The 19888-nt window shown below is 53.5% G+C and overlaps 3 protein-coding genes across 7 annotated transcripts; 2 read left to right on the forward strand and 1 right to left on the reverse strand.

Moving 5' to 3' along the window:
* Nucleotides 1-297: 297 nt before the first annotated feature.
* On the forward strand, nt 298-2905 carry PRR30 (proline rich 30). The gene is made up of 3 exons (XM_045368649.2): nt 298-473; nt 734-786; nt 1061-2905. The coding sequence occupies exon 3, from the start codon at nt 1420-1422 to the stop codon at nt 2656-2658; it is 1239 nt and encodes a 412-aa protein (XP_045224584.2). The 5' UTR covers nt 298-473; nt 734-786; nt 1061-1419; the 3' UTR covers nt 2659-2905.
* A 2235-nt stretch (nt 2906-5140) lies between these two features.
* PREB (prolactin regulatory element binding) lies at nt 5141-9009 on the forward strand. Of its 3 annotated transcripts, XM_005576320.5 has the most exons (9): nt 5141-5477; nt 6041-6230; nt 6432-6658; nt 6853-6933; nt 7048-7172; nt 7372-7545; nt 7692-7764; nt 7943-8102; nt 8269-9009. In XM_005576320.5, exons 1-9 carry the CDS (start codon nt 5343-5345, stop codon nt 8361-8363), a joined length of 1260 nt encoding a protein of 419 aa, XP_005576377.1. In that variant the 5' UTR covers nt 5141-5342; the 3' UTR covers nt 8364-9009. The 3 variants fall into 3 exon arrangements, with proteins under 3 accessions (XP_005576377.1, XP_045225536.1, XP_073868234.1); XM_045369601.3 differs by lacking the exon at nt 7943-8102; XM_074012133.1 differs by lacking the exon at nt 6432-6658.
* Nucleotides 8954-14918, reverse strand: ABHD1 (abhydrolase domain containing 1). Of its 3 annotated transcripts, XM_005576318.4 has the most exons (9): nt 14692-14918; nt 11153-11313; nt 10634-10816; nt 10399-10444; nt 10133-10245; nt 9836-10009; nt 9610-9658; nt 9346-9511; nt 8954-9232 (listed from the first exon to the last, which is right to left on the reverse strand). In XM_005576318.4, the coding sequence occupies exons 1-9, from the start codon at nt 14803-14805 to the stop codon at nt 9021-9023; spliced, it is 1218 nt and encodes a 405-aa protein (XP_005576375.3). In that variant the 5' UTR covers nt 14806-14918; the 3' UTR covers nt 8954-9020. The 3 variants fall into 3 exon arrangements, 2 of the variants coding, with proteins under 2 accessions (XP_005576375.3, XP_073868235.1); XR_012422555.1 differs by lacking the exon at nt 9610-9658 and having other exon boundaries at nt 9092-9232; nt 9346-9535; XM_074012134.1 differs by lacking the exon at nt 9610-9658 and having other exon boundaries at nt 9090-9535.
* Nucleotides 14919-19888: the final 4970 nt, after the last annotated feature.

Raw genomic sequence — 19888 nt, forward strand, 5'->3', positions numbered from 1 at the left:
GTTATTAAAACATATAATAGGTATATCCCAAGGGGGAGAAAGGTGTGGTGCATGAGCTCAGCCCAGACAGGCTGTGTTGAGTGGGGAGAGCAATGGATGAAGGAGCTGGTTGGAGCTGTAAAGTGCATAGGCCAAGAGTAGAGGTGGGGGCTGGGTCTTGAAGGAGAAACTGAGTGCACTGAAGAATTCTGCCTGCTTCACAGCATTATCAAGGGCCAGCCTTTGGATGATCTCTGGAAGAAGGTCCCAGAGCCTCAAGGAGGAGATTCTATGATGTCAGCACCTGACCTTTGTGACATACCCACATGCTGCCAGGGAGAACTGAACTCAGGGAATGGGGACCCCAGCTCCCATTGGGGGCGGCAACCCTGGTGCCACCTCTTAGACAAAGTCCCAGTCTCCCAGAGGCTTTTACCAGCTGGCCCCATTCCTTCTGCTGCTGGGTGTAATGAGCCATCTCTGTCTGGGCCAGGGTGAGCTAGAGGATATCAGCACTAGGGGCAACAAGGGGTCAGAGGAACCAGAGTGGCAGGACACTAGGATGCTTGCAGAACCCCCGAGTCAGGATTAGGAGAATGAAAACCTGTACCACAGGCCTCCAAATGACTGAAGGAGGACTGAGGGCAAAACTCACGGCTCAGACAGAAACCCGGCTCATAGTGCGTTTAGTGTTAGATGCTGGGGACAGAGAAAGGTATATCCACCATTTGGTGACTCTGCTCCTCTCTCCCAGGTCCGCTCAATGCTGAAGTGCCTGTGAAACACAGCCCAGAGGAATTCTCATTGGTAAGAGCTCCCGGCACCAGAACACCCTTAATTCCTGTTTCTATCTCAGCCCCTAGCCCCCAAACCCCTCCTCCAATCCATCCTACCCTCCCTTCCTCCTTATTCCTCTCCTCCCCACTTCTCACCTTCCCTGGAGCATTTTGCCAGCTCTTTTGATCCCAAAGGTGACATGGATTTAAAGTCTTGGTGAGTTCAGCTTGGAACTAGGGACATGAGGCAGAGCCAGAAATGGACCAATTCTCTCAGTGTCTTGGGTTCTGTCTTTTCTCTCCAGGTCCTATGGGCTTTGTCTTCCTCTCTGCCCCGCCCAGATAATCGCTGTTGCCCCTCCGCTGTCAAGAGGCAGCTGTGATTCTCCATCCCCACACATCCCTCATCAATGGCTGACTGCAAAGAAGTGAGAAGCCAAGCTTAGGTTCATGCTCATGCCTGAACACCCAGAGAGCCTGGAGGTCTGGGTGTCCCCTTGGCCTGCCACTAGCACCTGCAACCACACCAGGCTGGAGCCAAGCTCTGTGCACAGAAGGTGGCCTTGATTTCTCAGGCACAGCTGACCTCAGAGATACTGGTCCTGACTCTGCCAGTTCTCTCATACCTAGTCTTGTTGCCCCAGTTCCTTCTGGATTCAAGGCGATGTTGCCTCAAAACAAGGACCAGGTTCTGCCACAGACCTCAGTGCTCCCCGGGTGCCCCCCTTGGGGCTTCTCACAACTTGTAGACTCCTCTCCTCACAATCTACAGCCTCTCTCTGCCCATCAGTCCCTCCGTCCCTCTCACCCACCGTTCTTTTCCACTCAGTCCCATCATCCTTCCTTCTCTCCACCAGCATCCCCCTCTCCTGGCTTCCAATTTGGCTCTTGTGACCCAAATTCTGACTTTGTGCCACATCCCTGTTCTCCCTCTCTCCCAAGTTCCCCCACTTTCTTTCACCAGAACTACCTCTCTCTCCCCAATCCACGTGCATCGTCTCCCTCCAACCACTGGCTGTACCCCTCTCCTCCTCTGACCCCTTCCTTCTCTCCCTCCCAGCCCCAGAACTCCTCCCTTCCCCACTCACCTTGCCAGTCTCCTTCCCACCCCGAGGACCTGCATAGCTCCACGCTCACTTCCCCAGGCCCAAGTCCACCTTCTCAAAGGCTCCACTCTAACAGGCAGACATGGCGCTGGCATCAGTACAGGGACACCGGGTCCGGGTCCCCTGGGGTAGTGGAGAGATGCGTGCCAAGCGAGAAGGATCCTGCACAGTTCAGGGACCCAGGGGCCCTGGCCCAGGCCCTGGTGGTCCAGCTGGGGCACCGCCGCATCGCACACGACCTGCGGCTCCTGCTTTTGCAGCACCTGTGGCTAGGCAGAACCGGCCAGGCCCCAGTCGTGGAGTATCCTATATGCCTGGTGTGCCTCCGGCCCCGCAGCCCCTCCTGCCCCCTCCCCAAGTACAGGACTGGACCCCGGCTGCTTGCCTTCCCCCAACTACTGCCCTGTGTGGAAGGCCAGGAATCTGGGCCACTCCGGATAGGCATCGGCTTCGGCCTCCGCCTCCCCCAGGGCCAGGCCAGGGCCTTGCATCTGCTGCCAGAAAAAAGGCCGAAGGAAGTAGGGCCTCAGGGCAAGGATCCTCAGGCCTGTGGGCATCCATCGCCAGCATTTCAGCCTCCAGCAGCTCAGGCCCGGGCCGACCCAGCCCCAGGCACACCCTCCCAGACCAGGAGCTTCAGGTCTGCAGGCCTTCAATCACCAAACTCTCCACGATGTTTCTCCGGGCCTCCACCTCGGGCACCAAAACAGGCCACTACCTCCCCGAAGCCCAGGCCTTGCCCTGCCCCAAAGAGGCCAGTTTCTCTGGAGCTCATTCTCCAAAAGTCATCAGTTTAGTTCCAGAGCCACGGAGGCCCCCTGGAACACCCCCTCCAAACCCCACCCTCCCAACCAGGCCCCAGATCTCGGGGAGTCCCCGAGACACCCTGAAGGGCTGGCTGGCAGGAAGTCAGGTGTGTTCTCCTGCTCTGAACCCTGGGAGCCCCTTGTGGAGTCTGCTGTCTCCAGGCTGAAGAGGACCAAGGGCACCAAGACCCCATTCAGCCCTCCGTGTAGCTAATAAAATCTGACCCTGTGAAACTTGTGTTTGTGTCCTGCTGAGTCCACAGAATAGGTAGCTATAACTACAGGAGTGCCAGTCTCCAACAAGACCCTTGGTGGCGGGGAGGGGGTGGTTCACGCCTATAATCCCAACACACTGGGAGGCTGAGGTAGGAGGATCGCTTGAAGCCAGGAGTTTGAGACCAGCCTGGGCAACAAAGCAAGACCCTGTCTCTCCAAAAATAAAAATATAAAAAAATCAGCTGAGTATGGTGGGGTGTGCCTGTACTATCAGCTACTCAAGCTACTCAAGAGGCTGAAGTGGGAGGATCACTTGAGTCCAGGAGTTCAAGGTTACAATGAGCTATATCATGTCATTGCACTCCAGCCTGGGTGACAGAGACCCTATCTCAAAAAAAAAAAAAAAAAAAAAAGGGCAGGGTGTGGTGGCTCAAGCCTGTAATCCCAGACTTTGGGAGGCCAAGGTGGGCATATCATTTAAGGTCAGGAGTACGAGACCAGCCTGGCCAACATGGTAAAACTCCGTCTCCACTAAAAATACAAAAATTAGCCAGGTGTGGTGGCAGGCGCCTGTAGTTCCAACTACTCAGGAGGCTGAGGCAGGAGAATCACTTGGACCTGGGAGGCGGAGGTTGCAGTGAGCTGAGATCAGACCACTGCACTCCAGCCTGGGCAACAGAGCGAGACTCTGTCTCAAAAAATAAAAGAAAAAAGACCCTGGAGGGTGGTGTCAAAGGAAACAGAGAGGCCAGAAAGAGCAGGTGCCATGTATCCAAGGAGGACAAGGGACCCACAAGGCCTGGGGACTTAAGATATGCAGACAGCTTGGCCATGCCTTTCACACATCTAATGTAACTCTGTGGGACAGATACTAGCATCACCAAAGATGAAGCCACTGCACCACTCCTCTGGGTTAATCAGAATGCAGGAGGGGTATCTCCTTTCAGGGAAGGACATCCCTTGTGCTCACTCTCAAGAGTGCACAAAGGTCACAAATCCGAGGGAGGATGGAGTGTCAGGCGCAGAAGATACCTGCCCTGCTGAGGCCAGCAAAGCAGCTGGCCACCCACTAAGCCACCGGCCCAGGACTGTGAAGCCTTGAGAAAGGGAATGGTGGACACTACCCCTGCCAAAAGTGGGGCATAGGAGTTAAGGATGACAGAGGCGTCCCCATACGAGGAAGCAGTGGATTCAGCATTTGAAGTCAGGTTTATTTTTAAGTTCATGCTGCCTCCATTAAGAAGCAAGAGACTCCGGTGGTTTCTGGTGTGTGCCCTCCGGCAAATCACTTCCTCTCTGGGGTAAGCTGCAAAGGCCTGTGCTCCCAGGAGTTGGCGTATCACTCACCAAGTGGGAACAGTCCTAATTCGAGGATTTCATGTGTGTGAGAGACAGGGTCTAGCTCTGTCACCCAGGCGCTGGAGTGCAGTGGTGACATCACTGGTGGTCGAGCATAGTGGTTGAGCTCACTGCAGCCTCGACCTCCCAGTCTCAAGTGATCCTCCCGCCTGAGCCTCCTGGGCAGCTGGGCCCACAGGTGCCACGACATTTGGCTAATTTTTAAATATTTTGTAGAGACGGAGTCTCCCCATGTTGTCCAGGCTGGTCTAGAAAGCCCAGGCTCAAGCCATCCTCCTCTCTCGGACTGTCTGAAAGTGTTGGGATTACAGGGGGATTACAGGCATGAGCAACCATGCCTGGCAGAGGATTTTTTTTTTTTTTTGAGACGGAGTTTCACTCTTGTTGCTTGCTGCCCAGGCTGGAGTGCAATGGCAATGGCGTGATCTTGTCTCACTGCAACCTCTATCTCCCGGGTTCAAGTAATTCTCCTGCCTCAGGCCCCCGAGTAGCTGGGATTACAGGCGAACGCCACCACAGGCGCATGCCACCACACCTTTGTATTTTTGGTACAGACGGGATTTCTCCATGTTGGTCGGGCTGGTCTCGAACTTCTGAACTTGTGATCCGCCCGCCTCGGCCTCCCAAAGTGCTGGGATTACAGGCGTGAGTCGGATTTCTTTATTAAAGGTTGACCCTCATCAACCTCCACTGGCTCCACCTCCTCCGCGCCCCGGGGCGCCCCGCACAAAGATGGCGAAGTCGGTGCTGGGAGACTGTGCCTCCGCGCCAGGGGTGGAGAATCGAAGCCCCGCCCCGGGGAAGGCGGCCCCGCCGGCTAGTGCTGACTCGTGTCGGTGCTCCTGCGCCTGCGCGGAGGGAGACGCGGGACAGGTGCGCGTGCGCAGTGCGCGTCTGCGAGAGCGACTTAGACGCACTCGAGCTGAACCTCGGCTGCCCGCGGGTGGTCAGGGTTTTGGCAATTCCCCGGTGTGAGAGGGGTCGGGTGTGCTCCCAGCGGCGACGGGGCCGAGTTCACCAGCGGCCGGGGCAGTAGTCGAAGGCCCGGCCCGTTATGTCCTGGGTGCCGTGGTGCGGGCAGTGAACGCGCGCCGGGCGGGATGGGCCGACGCCGGGCGCCAGAGCTGTACCGGGCTCCGTTCCCTTTGTACGCGCTTCAGGTTGACCCCAGCACTGGGCTGCTCATCGCTGCGGGCGGAGGAGGCGCCGCCAAGACAGGCATAAAGAATGGTGTGGTGAGAGCTCAGAGCCACTGGGGCTGGGTCTTGCTGTGGGCTGGCGGCGATTCCAGGGTGGCCGGGGGTCGCGGGGCGGGCCACACTCCAGCTTCGGGCCCTGCCCACTTCTGTTGGGAAGACCCGCTTGCCTGACGCCGCGGCGCGAATTTCAGTCGAGAACTCAGCAGGCAGAGGAGAGGCTTTTAAGGTAAAGTGAAAGCTGCACACAGCTGCAGAGCCGGCAGGAACGCTTCAGCTCCGCCTCGGAGCAGCTCCAGGGCTCTTATCCTGGCCTTTTCCCGGAGGTCTTGCCTGCCCTCTAGCAGCGGCGAGAGTGGTGCCTTTGGGTTTAGGCTAAGTTCCTTCCCTCTTCTGAGCTTCACCCTGTTCTGTAAAATGGAGGTAATAATCCCAGTCCTGCTTAGTGTAGAGATTTGTGAGGCCCAAATGAGAGAAAAAAGACTCGAGAACCCCTTGTGAACTATAACGTGCAGAAGGTAAAGGGGTAAGACATCAGACTGTTCCTAGACGTGCTCTCTGGGCACCCCTGAACTTGCTCATCCGGGTTCCCCCTCCCACAGCACTTTCTGCAGCTAGAGCGGATTAATGGGCGCTTGAGTGCCTCCTTGCTGCACTCCCATGACACAGAGACACGGGCCACCATGAACTTGGCACTGGCTGGTGACATCCTTGCAGCGGGGCAGGATGCCCACTGTCAGCTCCTGCGCTTCCAGGCCCATCAACAGAAAGGCAACAAGGCAGAGAAGGCAGGTAAGGAACTCTCTCCCTCTACCCGCTTGGGGAAAGGGTTGAACGAGTAAGGTCACTCTTATCTTGGTGTCTCTAAAGAAGTGCGTCTGGAAGTAGGGTTTTGGTAGCAAGCTAGAAGCTGTATGGGCACCTGCCATGGAGAGAGGGGCCAGTACTCCTTACTGTAGAAGCCTAGAACCTGGCCAAGTGTTTGTGTTACAGGTTCCAAGGAGCAGGGGCCTCGACAAAGGAAGGGAGCAGCCCCAGCAGAGAAGAAATGTGGAGGTGGAGCGGAAACCCAGCACGAGGGGCTAGAACTCAGGGTAGAGAATTTGCAGGCAGTGCAGACAGACTTCAGCTCCGATCCACTGCAGAAAGTTGTGTGCTTCAACCACGATAATACCCTGCTTGCCACTGGAGGGACAGATGGCTACGTTCGTGTCTGGAAGGTGTGGGTTTGCGGGGTTAGGGAGGATGAATGTCAGTAACAGCAAGACCAAAATTGTGAGAAGCTGAACGTGGCATCTGGGAAACTTGTGAATGAAGCTTGCATTGAGGGGCCATTAGAAGGGAGTGGCGTGGAGATCAGTCACAGTGTACTTGCTGGACACCTGAGTTAACTATGGTGGTGGTTTGGCTACAGGTACCCAGCCTGGAGAAGGTTCTGGAGTTCAAAGCCCACGAAGGGGAGATTGAAGACCTGGCTTTAGGGCCTGATGGCAAGGTGAGGGGGTGGGGGTGGGAGGAGGGTGGAGAAGGAGAGAGGAGGTGCTTATGCTGCTTGCCCAGTGAGTGGATCCCCTAACTGTCCATCCTTGGAATCTTTATTCCTGACTAGTTGGTAACTGTGGGCCGGGACCTTAAGGCCTCTGTGTGGCAGAAGAATCAGCTGGTGACACAGCTGCACTGGCAAGAGAATGGACCCACCTTTTCCAGCACACCTTACCGTTATCAGGCCTGCAGGTGTGAAGACTTTGCGGGGTGGCTGAAAGAGGCATAGCCCAGCTGTGGTGGGGGAGAGGGAAAAGACTGGGGATGGGAGAGCTGGGGAGGAACTTGTTGAGTTTTACCTCAGGTCTGACCAGGGTGCAGGTGGTGCACAAACCTCTGAGGAGGGTTGGGCAGGCCCCAGGAGCTGAATAGCTCCTCATCCGGCCCCCAGGTTTGGGCAGGTTCCAGACCAGCCTGCTGGGCTGCGACTCTTCACAGTACAAATTCCCCACAAGCGCCTGCGCCAGCCCCCTCCCTGCTACCTCACAGCCTGGGATGGCTCCAACTTCTTGCCCCTTCGGACCAAGTCCTGTGGCCATGAAGTCATCTCCTGCCTCAATGTCAGGTGCGAGACATTGCTGCCTTGGCTAGGTGGGGGTCCCTGAGGGAGCTTGGAAAGGAGTCCTGCCTGGGTCCCCGCGGACTGGGATTGGGGTATGAGGGTTGCTGCACAAGCCTCCAGGACAACGAGCACTTTATTGTTTGTTGCAGTGAGTCTGGCACCTTCCTAGGCCTGGGCACGGTCACTGGCTCTGTTGCCATCTACATAGCTTTCTCTCTCCAGGTAATGGGTGGAGGTTGGCATGGCCCTGTCGGTGGACTGTAGGCCTGTGTCTACCCTGAGTGTGCAGGAAGGAGTCTGGCCCGTTCTATAGAGGGAAAACCTGGGGGTGGGGAGCATGCTTTCCAGAAAGACAGTTCCCAGCTAGGCCTTTCCTCACTCGTTTTCCTTCTACCCGCAGTGCCTCTACTACGTGAGGGAGGCCCATGGCATTGTGGTGACGGATGTGGCCTTTCTACCTGAGAAGGGTCGAGGTCCAGAGCTCCTTGGGTCCCATGAAACTGCCCTGTTCTCTGTGGCTGTGGACAGTCGTTGCCAGCTGCATCTGTTGCCCTCACGGCGTGAGTCATTGGGCGGGGCAGGCAGGCACCACCCCACCTTTAACTGGACCACAAACATGCCCCCCGGGGGCTAGGCTCTTGTTTGTGCCACTCCCCCTTTGAAGGGTTCTGGTTTCTAGGCTGGGAAGCCCCTTGGCCTGCTGACCTCTCCCTTTCCCTCCTGCAGGGAGTGTTCCTGTGTGGCTCCTGCTCCTGCTATGTGTCGGGCTTATTGTTGTGACCATCCTGCTGCTCCAGAGTGCCTTTCCAGGTTTCCTTTAGCTTCCCTGCTTCCTGGGAATCAGGAGCCTGGACACTGCCATCTCTAGAGCAGAGTGGAGGCCTGGACTCCCTTTGCTCACTCCATTCGGGTCCACAGCTGAGGCTGCCTCTGATAAGATGAATGGGCACTGCCTTCCCTTCTAGTGAAAAGGCTTGGTTATGGCCCTGCCTGACTCTGGGCCCCAGGAACCCTGCCTTCATCATCTGTGGATCCATCCAGAACAGCGGTGTCTGAAGCCCAGGCCATACTCCCTGCCTCTTCCCTTCTGCCTACTAGAGGCTCGAGAGTTGAGCTTGTCCTTTCTCTGGAAACATGTGAAGATGCCCAAGAGCCTGGAGGCACTGCTGTCCTTCCTGCAGAAACAGTTTCTCCTCCTCCCCTCACAGCCTTGGGGCCAGTTCCCCTTCACATGAAGCCCCTGGCATTTGCTGGGGAAGGGACTGGCCTGGTACTTGCTGCTGGGGCAAAAAGATGACTTGGGTAGTAATCTGGGGGTTCAGATGGGTAGCACTAAGCCAGCCGGCCTAAAGATGCAGTAAGTTCCTAGATAGTCTAACCTTGAGGAAAGGGAAAATGAACCTCAGCCCACTAGGCAGGAAAAGTTGATATTTAATAAACAAGGAAAGAGTGAACTGAGACCCCCAATGGTACTCTTGTCAGCTATTTCTGTCCTCAGAAGGCGAGAGAGCCCAGAGGTCAGGCAGCCCCTCTGGGGGCTGGAAGATGGCTCTGGCGTACTGATGCAAGAGGCGGCTCATGTAGCAGTGCTGCCATGGGAGCAGCCCTTCCAGGAAGCCGACGTGGCCACCCCTGTCTGTGATGAGCAGCGCAACGTAGGGGGAGTGTTGGGCGGCCTGTATGGGAAGGGCTAGGAGAGGGTCAGGGGTCAGAAACGGCCTTTACTGGGAGCCCAGGCTGTCTGTCATGTCCCTCATGGCCCATTTTCCTTGGGGCCAAAGTGTCCTGATTCAGAGTACTCACCACCGATGGGGGAGAAGGGGTCATCTGCTGCATTGAGACAGAGCACAGGGATCCGGATGGCATCTACCTTGGTTCTAGGGCTTGCTGCTTTGTAGTAGGTAACACAGTCTTGATATCCAAAGGCCACAGATGCGTAGCGCTCATCAAACTGGCGGATTGTGCGGGCCTGCAGGTGTTACCGTAGGATAGGCTAAGATGATAAAGAATGAGAAGATAGTGGAAGACTCATTTGGGGGGGCCCAGGGGCATGGCTGAAGATTATACCTGTAGCACAAAGTCTATGTCCACCACCTTTTCAATCACCTTTCTGTTTCTACAAGAGTACATACGAGTTTGGCTTGACACCTGGACCTGACCCCCCGCCCCCAGGCCCTGTCTTACTATCTCATGTGTGAAGAAGCCCAGAGAGAACTGACCGAGCACTAGGAGAGCTTGGAGTGTCTGCCATCCTACTCTGTCTACTGCCTCCTCCCACTTGCCACGACCCTACCGTTGCACAAGCTGGCAGAGCGCAGCAGTGAGGGGCCGATTGAAGAGCAGTGAGTTGAGTGGGGTTTCCAGGGAGCGGGTGGTCTCAAAGGAATCCCAGCATGCAGACAGAGTCAGTGCCGCCACCAGCCCTGCAGCCTGCCCGGCCTGTGCCAGGTGATTCAGCACCAGTATCCTGTAGAATTGGACAAGGGACCATGAAAGAAGGGTTTGCATTAATGTGAGTTGGGACAGAGGGAGGGGACGTGGAGGAGGAAAGGAAGACTGGGCCTCTGGGTTAAGCCTAGGCAATCTTTACCCTCCAAAAGAGATGCCCACGGCTAGCAGTGCAGCTTGGGGATAGCGGTGCTTTATGTGGTTCACGACTGTCTGTAGATCTTCAGTATTGCCGGCACAAAAAGCCCTGTGGGTCTGAGGGCAAATTAGATCATTAGGTAGGGAGGGAGACCGTGGTCAGAAGGTGGAGGGGAAATTGAGGAAGGAGAGGAAGGAGGTAGAGCCCCAGGGCCAAGGATCTCTAAAGGGAGTGGGTGAAGGGCTACTATGAGGAAGGCCGCTACTCACCCGCAGTTCCTCCCCACGGCAGCCCCGGTTGTTAAACACGACAGCCCTGTGGCACACAGGTACATCTTAGCTAGACCCTTCTTAGCCCCTCTTCCCTTTCAGTAGTCTTCAGAAAGACCCCTGTCCAAAGATTCCCTTCGTGTAGCATTCTTCATATCTATCAGTGTCCAGATTGATTTCTCCCTAGTACACGTTCTCAGATGCCACCCCACTCCGGGGCTGCACCCATCCTTACTGGTAGCCATCCCTCAGAGCTTGGTTAACTAGGTGCAAGATGTATGTCTCCTGGCTACTGCCGGTGATGCCAGGAAGCAGCAGCACAATGGGCTGGGTAGTAGGATCAGGGTCTTGGCTGCTGTCAGGCTGCTTGGCCCAGTCTAGCAGGAGCTGGCCTCCATCTGGTGTTTGGAGGATGTCACTGTGGTTTTGGAGGAAGAGGCACACAAAGATAACGATGTAATTCAAAAGCTTTGTCCTGTGCCCCACCCATAAACGAGTCTCATAACTTCCCATCAGCATCCTCTGAGGGTGTTTTTCATGTAAAACAGTAAGGCTTGACAATGTGGGGTGGGGACATAAAAGATCATGACCTGATGGCCATGCAGTTATATGGCCCTTCCATATAACATCCACTCTCATTGTACCCTCAATACAGGGATGTAGATGAGACAGATTACCTACATTTTAAAAGTGGTAAATAGATTTTCCCTAGATACCTGGGGTTTCACGTTCACCCTGTTCTGTCCCTTCTTACCTCTGATAAAAGACTAGGGGCTGAGACTGCAGGAAGACTTGGAAGATGCTTTGTAGTCGCCCCTCAAAACACCACAGCGTTGGGTAGAAAGTCTCCGTGGTGATGGAACAGTGTTGCTCCAGGAAGGCCAGAAACTGTGGCCCAGCCACCAGCCGAGGCCTCTGTAATCACACAACAGTCTGCCCCACTTCCCTGACTTTTGCACCAAGCTAATGAGGCACCCAACACCAGAGGGTGAGAGGGCCCCTCTCCAGAGGACAGCCAGGAGGACCCTGCTTTGTCTGCACGTGAGATACTCAGCACAGCCCAGTTGAATGGCCAAGTCTCTATAATACACTCCAGCTAGAGCCCCTAAAAACCCAGTCTTGGGGCCAGGCGCGGTGGCTCAAGCCTGTAATCCCAGCACTTTGGGAGGCCAAGACGGGTGGATCACGAGGTCAGGAGATCGAGACCATCCTGGCGAACACCGTGAAACCCCGTCTCTACTAAAAAATACAAAAAACTAGCCGGGCGAGGTGGCGGGCGCCTGTAGTCCCAGCTACTTCGGAGGCTGAGGCAGGAGAATGGCGTAAACCTGGGAGGCGGAGCTTGCAGTGAGCTGAGATCCGGCCACTGCACTCCAGCCCGGGCTACAGAGCGAGACTCTGTCTCAAAAAAAAAAAAAAACCCAGTCTTGGAGTGTCACTGCCCAGAATTGACCCTGAACTGGGAGCTGCTGAGTTGACTGAGTGCTGACTTTCCCGCTCAGCCTATCCATGCCCCAAACCCATTTTGGAGACAGCAGGTAATGTAAATAGCCAGGTTCAGTGGTGTGCGCCTGTGGTCCCAGCCACTTGGGAGGCTGAGGTGGGAGGATCGCTTGAGCCCGGGAGTTCAAGGCTGCAGTGAGCTATGATAGCACCATGGTTCGCTAGCCTGGGCGACAGTGAGACCCTGTCAATAAATAAGTGCCCAGCTGATCCCCTGCAGAAAAAGTCGGGGTTCTGGGCAGGGGCTGAAGAAATGCAGCACCATTCAATCTTCAACCTTTACTTTGCAGTTGAAAATGAAGCCGACTGGGCGCAGTGGCTCGTGCCTGTAATCCCAGCACTTTGGGAGGCTGAGGCGGGTGGATCATGAGGTCAAGAGATGGAGACCATCCTGGCCAACATAGTGAGACCCTGATTCTACTAAAAATACAAAAATTAGCCAGGCATGGTGGTGCATGCTTATAGTCTCAGCTACTCAGGAGGCTGAGGCAGGAGAATCGCCTCTGCACTCCAGTCTGATGACAGAGCAAAACACTGTCTTTTTTTTTGAGACAGAATCTCTGTCACCCAGGCTGGAGTGCAGTGGCGCGATCTTGGCTCACTGCAAGCTCCACCTCCTGGGTTCACGCCATTCTACTGCCTCAGCCTCCCAAGTAGCTGGGACTACAGGCACCCACCCAGGCCGGCCTAATTTTTTGTATTTTTAGCAGAGACGGGGTTTCACCGTGTTAGCCAGGATGGTCTCAATCTCCTGACCTCTTGATCCGCCCGCCTTGGCCTCCCAAAGTGGTGAGATTACAGGCGTGAGCCACCGCGCCTGGCCTAAGGGGCTTCTTTCTACCAGGGACCTTATCTTCTCTTACTTGTGGGGCCCCTGCTGTTAGATTGTGCTTTAAAGGAAGAACAGCCCTAATGTGAATCGATGTTTTTCTTCCTTCGTGCCAGCCAGGGGGAAGGTGACAAGGATGAAATAACAGGGACAGATGAGGTCAGTGGGCACTGAGCCCTGACTTTCAGCTTCTCTGCTGTATTCTGGACAGACCTCAAGTGAATGAGAGAGCCTAGCCACGTAGAAGGCATGTGAAGGAGGAGTATGCCATAGGTTCAAGAATAGAAACTGCGTATCTGCAATGAGTCCTAAGGAACATGAAGACCAGGTTTCTATCTCCAGTATAGTCCCCATACTCTACAGGGGCAAATGGCAGAGAGGCCAAGTTGATAGTGCAACTGTTGGGAGATGTGACTTTCAACCCTAGTCCTTAAGCCCTGGAATTATGACAGCTGTCAGTCGTGTGCAGGCACTGGACTAAGCCCAAGCTTATGAGATATTTTATAAGTGAAGAAGTTATGACTGACAGATGTTAAGTGGTTTGTCCAGTTACACAGCAAGCAAAACAAAATTACTAACTATGACATTACCACCAGTACTTGTAGGTAAGATTTGTTGAGTGCTCATTAAGCTCCAGGCATTGTGCTAAGCACTTCACACAAATTTTGTCTTGTGATTTTCACAATGGTTTCATGAAATAGGTTGTATTTGAATGCTGAATAACTTGTCAAAGGTCAGAAGCATGCCAGAACTAGTTAGTGGCAGAGCAGGAGATTCAAACCCAGGTCTCTCTGACTCTAGAGCCTGCACTGCCTAGTCACTGTTGTGTATTGGCTCCTAATTGCCAAGATTTTGAGTTGCTATCCATTTTTTTTTTTTTTTTTCCTTGAGACGGAGTTTTGCTCTGACACCCAGGCTGGAGTGCAGTGGTGTCATCTCAGCTCACCACAACCTCTGCCTCCTGGGTTCAAGCGATTCTCCTGCCTCAGGCTTCCGAGTAGCTGGGATTATAGGCATGTGCCACCATGCCCGGCTAATTTTTGTATTTTTAGTAGAGACGGGGTTTCTTCATGTTGGTCAGGCTGGTCTCGAACTCCCGATCTCAGGCGATCCTCACACCTCTGCTTCCCAAAGTGTTGGGATTACAGGCGTGAGCCACCGTGCCCGGCCCTAAGGAAGACATTTAGTAAACAATAAATGCTAATGTAGAAAGCTCTGAAAATATGGAAAAGTCTCGGTAACACTAAAGGCTCCTGTAGACCTTTTTAAAGGACTCGAACCAGTAGGTGTCTTGTTAGACTCGGCTACCTAGAACAGAGTTTAATGAAGATGAAAATATTTGGCTTTTCCTGGATATGTAAATTATGTATTTATCTAAATTTCAGTGAGAAAAATCTCCAAATTCATCAAAATCAACCTCTTCAAACTTTCTCATCACACTATATGGAGAGCCTGGAACATAAAACAGGGCTGAATGAGCAAGGACAGTTAGGGTCATCCATCAGTTCTGGGCTAGGCCAGTTTCTGGCCTCAGCCAGCCCTTAAGGGAAGGGAGGCCCTACTAAGCTATTTGGGGGGTGGGTGGTGGGAGTTAGCCATGACCCCACAGACCTCTGGTTCCTTCCTTCAGTGCAGCTGAAAGACTCAGCTAAACCACCTAAAAAGGAACGCAAAGTGTGCACATATCTGACACCTCAGGATGCCTTCCAACCCACTTTTCCCAAATGCTTGTCCACATCATAGAGAGCAGCACCCTCCGGTGCCCAAAAGGCCCAGGTGGCATGGGGAGCACATGGGATGCAGAGGCACTAGGGAGGCAGAGCCGAGTCTCCATTCGGTGGGAGCAAATTTCATCTGTGGGGAAGCCCAACCATGCCAGCTCCCACCAAGGGCTCAAGCCCGTGTCTGGAAGCTGCCCCTACACCCAAACCCGCCCGCCAGAGCACTGGACCCGCACCCACCTGAAGGACACATGCCCAGTAGTAGCCCAAGTAGAGGGCAACGGCAAGAGCCAAGGGCAGAGAAAAGGTGTCTGCCCAGGTGCCATTCTGGGGGCTCAGGAAGGAGTTCAGCATCTTGTGTTGGGGGCTTCCGACCCTCAGGCTCCTGGCTGGCCCCGGCTCGCCGGCCGCCTGCCATAGGCAGCCTGTGCAGGTCCTGTCCCCGCTGCCGGCCGTTCGCGCTGCCCGCCCCGCCCACCGCCGGTGCCGGCGGCTAGGCGGCGAGAGGCGGTGCTAGTTGGTCGCTGGGCTGGGCGGCTGCGCCTAGTGTCCCGCGCGGAAGTAACTCGAGCGACCTGCGAATGGCCTCCCGCCCTCCCCCGCCTTCTGCTTCCCCTCCGCGGTTCCTGGCTCTGGAGCCCGGGACAAGCGGCCTCCCCCAGCTGCCATCTTGGTGCGCGGCATCTCCAGCTCCCTCAACCTCTTCCCCGGCGACGCCCGTCCAGCAGCCTGGCCAGAGCCCCTCAGGCACTCGCAGTCAGTCACACACAGGACACAGCTACTCCCACGGTGACGTTCTGCTCTGTCACAGACTACAGTCATTCACAGTGACCCTCACCAGTCACTGTCCGACTGTGACACCCCACACTGTCACACAGCTTTCAGATGCTCAGTGTTGGCATTGCACACACATGCAGCTTCCTGCAGTGTCACTCTGTGTTGTCTCATACAGTCCCTGCCACACAGTTCTCGAACAGTAGATAATTTGCTCACCACCCGCTCTGTACCAGGCACTTGATGCAGACCCCGCCCCCCATGTTACTGTCCCTGTCTTCATTGAAATATGGGAGGTCATCTACTAAGAGTAATGACTTTCAACCTTGACTGCAGATCGGAATCGTCTACGATTTTTTTTTTTTTTTTTTTTTTTTTTTTTTGAGACGGAGTCTCGCTCTGCCGCCCAGGCTGGAGGCAGTGGCCGGATCTCGGCTCACTGCAAGCTCTGCCTCCCGGGTTCACGCCATTCTCCTGCCTCAGCCTCCTGAGTAGCTGGGACTACAGGCGCCCGCCACCTCGCCCGGCTAGTTTTTTTTATTTTTTAGTAGAGACGGGGTTTCACCGTGTCAGCCAGGATGGTCTCGATCTCCTGACCTCGTGATCCGCCCGTCTCGGCCTCCCAAAGTGCTGGGATTACAGGCTTGAGCCACCGCGCCCGGCTCGTCTACGATTTTTAAAACTGTCAGTGCCCAGGCCCTACCTCCGATACAGTTGGTCTGGAGAGGAGCCTAGGTATCAGTATACCGTAAAGCTTATAGGAGGTTCACAAGTCATCAGGGCTTAACAGAGTCCACACAAGGGAAGTACCAGTTGTCATGGGAGCACTGTGGGGGTGCCCGGACTTCATGGGAGGGTGTTCTAGCAGATGGGGCAGCATAGGCAAAAACCTGGAGGTGAAGGATGTCTTAAGGGAACAGAAAGAAATTTGGTGTGGCTGGAACATGTGGGTGGTCAAGGACCACATAATTGCTGCAGTTTATCCTAGGTCAGAGGAAAGCCATCGCAGGGTTTTAAGAAGGGAAGAGTGACATGAGTTATGTTTTAGGAGAATCATTCAGTTGCTGGGAGAATAGATTGGAGGAGGAGGAAAGTAAAAGCAAAGAGGCCACTGGGAGGCTGCTAACAGAACACCAGGCTCAAAAGATGCCTGGACTGGAGTATACCCAGGAGAGGAGTGAAGAGCTTCAAGATCAGAGGCACAATTGATAGAACCTGGTGGTAGACTGGAGGCAGGGGAAGGAGGAGGAACACGGATGGCCCCCAGGTTTCCGACTGCACAGACATAAAGTGCCCATCCCTGGGATAGGGAAACAGAGGAGAGGAAGATTTGAAGAGGAAGATGATGCATTTAGACACAGACATGTAGAGGATGGGGTGCTGGTGAGTGTTTTAACTGTGTTTCCTTAGGTTCTGTATTTGTCTCTTTGGCATCCATAAATCATAGGGCCAACCTAATGTCCAAGGTTATTTACATCTCCCTGCAATCCAGAGCTCATACTCTGAGTCACTTCCTTTCTCTAACTTTCACATTCCAAGCCAGTATCTCCCCTGCCCTAAATCAACCCAGGACCAGGTAACTAGTACCAGTCCCTGTGCCCCAGAGTGCTCTGGGATTATTCAAACTAGGCAGCCCCAAACTACTTCTCCGGCCTTACTGGGAGAAGTACACCCCAGTAAAGGCCTGTACCTTCCCCTCGCTCCTTTCTGCCTCCTGTGTGACACTGGCACTTCCCCCTGTGACTGTGCCTTTTGTTTCTAGGGGAACTGTGAATAACATTAAGCTTTTCTTTCAATGGCAGTGACCTCTTCATGTCCTCACTCAGCCACCTTTGTAAATTAAGACTCAGGCACAAATTAGTAGGATATTCAATGCCTGAAGTGGCCTGGGGCTTAGAGATTGGAGCTGGAGAATTGGTAATCATCGGCATTTAGGTGGTATATTAGTTGGCAGTTTGCTCTAAGAAAGCACTACAAACTGGGTGTCTTAAACCAGGGGTCCCCAACCCCCTGGGCTGCAAATTGGTACTGGTCCATGGCCTGTCAGGAAGCAGGTAGCATAGCAGTAGGCGAGCAGGGTGAGCAAGCATTACCGCCTGAGATCAGTGGTGGAATTAGATTCTCATAGGAGTGCAAACCCTATTGTGAACTGCACACAGGAAGGATCTAGGTTGCGTACTCCTTATTAAAATCTAATGCCAGATGATCTGAGTTGGAAGTTTCATCTCAAAACCATCCCCCTCACCCCCAACCCTTCTGATATGTGGAAAGATTGTCTTCTCTGAGGCTGGGCACCGTGGCTCACGCCTGTAATGCCCAATCCTTTGAGAGGTCAAGGCAGGCAAATTACCTGAGGTCAGGAGTTCGAGACCAGCCTGGCCAACATGGTGAAACCTCGTCCCTACTAAAAAAAATACAAAAAAATTAAAAATAAAATTTAGCTGGGTGTGGTGGCGCACACCTGTAATCCCAGCTACTCGGGAGGCTGAGACATGAGAATCACTTGAACCTGGGAGCCGGAGGTTGCAGTGAGCTGAGATAGCACCACTGCACTCTAGCTGGGATGACAGAGTGAGACTCTGTCTCAAAAAAAAAAAAAAAAAAAGATTGTCTTCTCTGAAACTGGTCCCTGGTGCCAAAAAGTTTGGGGACTGTCTTAAACAACAGAGATTTATTGTCTCACACTTCTGGAGACTAGAAGTCAAGATTGAAATATCAGTAGGGTGGGTTCGTTCTGGGAGCCATGAGGAATAATCTATTCCGTGCCTCTCCCCTGGCTTCTGGTGTTTTGCTGGAAATCTTTGGCACTCCCTGACTGGTAGAAGCATCACCCTGATCTCTGTCTTCATCTTCACAAACATCTTAGTGTGTTTGCGCTGCTATAACAAAACCCCACAGACTGGGTCATTTACAAACAACAGAAATTTATGCCTCACAGTTCTGGAGACTAGGAAGTCCAAGATCCAGGCACTGGCAGGTTCGGTGTCTGTGAATGTCTGTGCCTCAGAGATGGTGCATCTGGGTTTCCTCACGTGATGGAAGGGACAGAAAGGCAAGAGAGCAAGAGGGCTGAACTCTCTCAGAAACCTCTTTCATAAAGTCATTAATCTGTTCACGAGGGGAGAGCCTTCATGGTTTCATCATGTCCCAAAAGGCCCTACTTCTTTTTGTTTTTTTTCAGAGGCAGGATATTGCTCTGTCACCAATGTTGGAATACAGTGGCAGGATCACAGCTCACTGTAACCTCAAATTCCTGGACTCAAGGGATCTGCCTGCCTCAGCCTCCCAAATAGCTGGGACTACAGGCATGCACCACCATGCCTAATATTTATTTATTTATTTATTTATTTATTTATTGTAGAGACATGGTCTCACTATATTGCCCAGACTGGTTGAAAACTCCTGGCCTCAAGAGATCCTCCCACTTCAGCCTCCCAAAGTACTGGGATTACAGGTGCGAGCCACTGTGCCCAGCTTCCTCCTCTTAATATCACCACAACGATGACTAAGTTTCAGCACATGAATTTGGGGGGATATTCAGGCCATAGCAATGTTCTTCCTATATGTGTGTCTGTGTCCACATTTCCTCTTTTGATATGAACACCAGTCATATTGATTAAGGGCCCACCCTACTCCAGTATGAACTCATCTTAATTAATTACATCATTATTTCCAAATAAGATCACAGTCTGAGGTATTGGAAGTCAGGACTTCAACATATAACTTTGTGAAGGACACGAGTCAATGCATAACAGTGATGGGAGCTAGGTGAGCAAATGAGCACATGAGCAGATGGAGAGTGAGGAGACGGCCCGGAGGAGCTCTGATGCTAAAGAAAATGGAGACCTTTTTGAAATGACCAGAGGTAGGAGAGGTGTTGCTGAAACCAGCGGAATCCGTGATCTAAAGAGGCAGTGACTAGCAGTATTTATCACTGGGAGGACAGGATGAGAGTGGGCTTGTCGCTGTGACGACAGTGTCGCTGTGACGACAGTGTCACTGTGACGGAGTGTCACAAACAACTCAGGAAGAGTTCACCCTGACACCCCAATACATATGCCTCTAACACTCTGCACTGCCAGACCCCTGGGCAGTCAGTCACACGTTGGCCATACCCTGAAGCGCACACTATCATTTATTTTTTATTTATTTATTTATGTTTTGAGACATAAATAAATTTATGTCTTTGTCACCCAGGCTGGAGTGCAGTGGCGCAATCTCGGCTCACTGCAAGCTCCACCTCCCGGGTTCACACCATTCTCCTGCCTCAGCCTCCTGAGCAGCGGGGACTACAGGCGCCTGCCACCACACCCAGCTAATTTTTGTTTTTAGTAGAGACGGGGTTTCACTGTGTTTACCAGGATGGTCTCGATTTCCTGACCTCCTGATCCTGCCACTTCGGCCTCCCAAAGTTCTGGGATTACAGGCGTGAGCCACTGTGCCTGGCCCCTGAAGCCCACACTATCACACGGATGCACAGTCACACAAAATACTCCCTACCGTGTCACAAATTCCTCATACACAGAGCCACACATGCCAGCCACAACTGCACATGCTAATAGTGTTAGGTTCCATTTTGTCACATACGTCTGGGTCCCTCAGGCAGAGAAAGTGGCAACCAAAGCATGACCACAGTTAAACATACTTCTGATGCACACTGGCC

Source organism: Macaca fascicularis, chromosome 13 (assembly GCF_037993035.2).
Source record: "Macaca fascicularis isolate 582-1 chromosome 13, T2T-MFA8v1.1".
NCBI classification, from domain to species: Eukaryota; Metazoa; Chordata; class Mammalia; order Primates; family Cercopithecidae; genus Macaca; species Macaca fascicularis.

Bases quoted from the DNA above. Each gene is read 5' to 3' on its own strand.
- PRR30 (XM_045368649.2), top strand. From the start codon at position 1,420: ATGTTGCCTCAAAACAAGGACCAGGTTCTGCCACAGACCTCAGTGCTC.
- PREB (XM_005576320.5), top strand. From the start codon at position 5,343: ATGGGCCGACGCCGGGCGCCAGAGCTGTACCGGGCTCCGTTCCCTTTG. The intron at 5,478-6,040 runs GTGAGAGCTCAG...CCCCTCCCACAG, and splicing joins CAGGCATAAAGAATGGTGTG to CACTTTCTGCAGCTAGAGCG. The intron at 8,103-8,268 runs GTGAGTCATTGG...TCCCTCCTGCAG, and splicing joins GCATCTGTTGCCCTCACGGC to GGAGTGTTCCTGTGTGGCTC.
- ABHD1 (XM_005576318.4), bottom strand. From the start codon at position 14,805: ATGCTGAACTCCTTCCTGAGCCCCCAGAATGGCACCTGGGCAGACACC. The intron at 10,010-10,132 runs GTAAAGATTGCC...CCAATTCTACAG, and splicing joins GTGGGCATCTCTTTTGGAGG to GATACTGGTGCTGAATCACC. The intron at 9,659-9,835 runs GTAGGGTCGTGG...GTACTCTTGTAG, and splicing joins CTCTGCCAGCTTGTGCAACG to AAACAGAAAGGTGATTGAAA.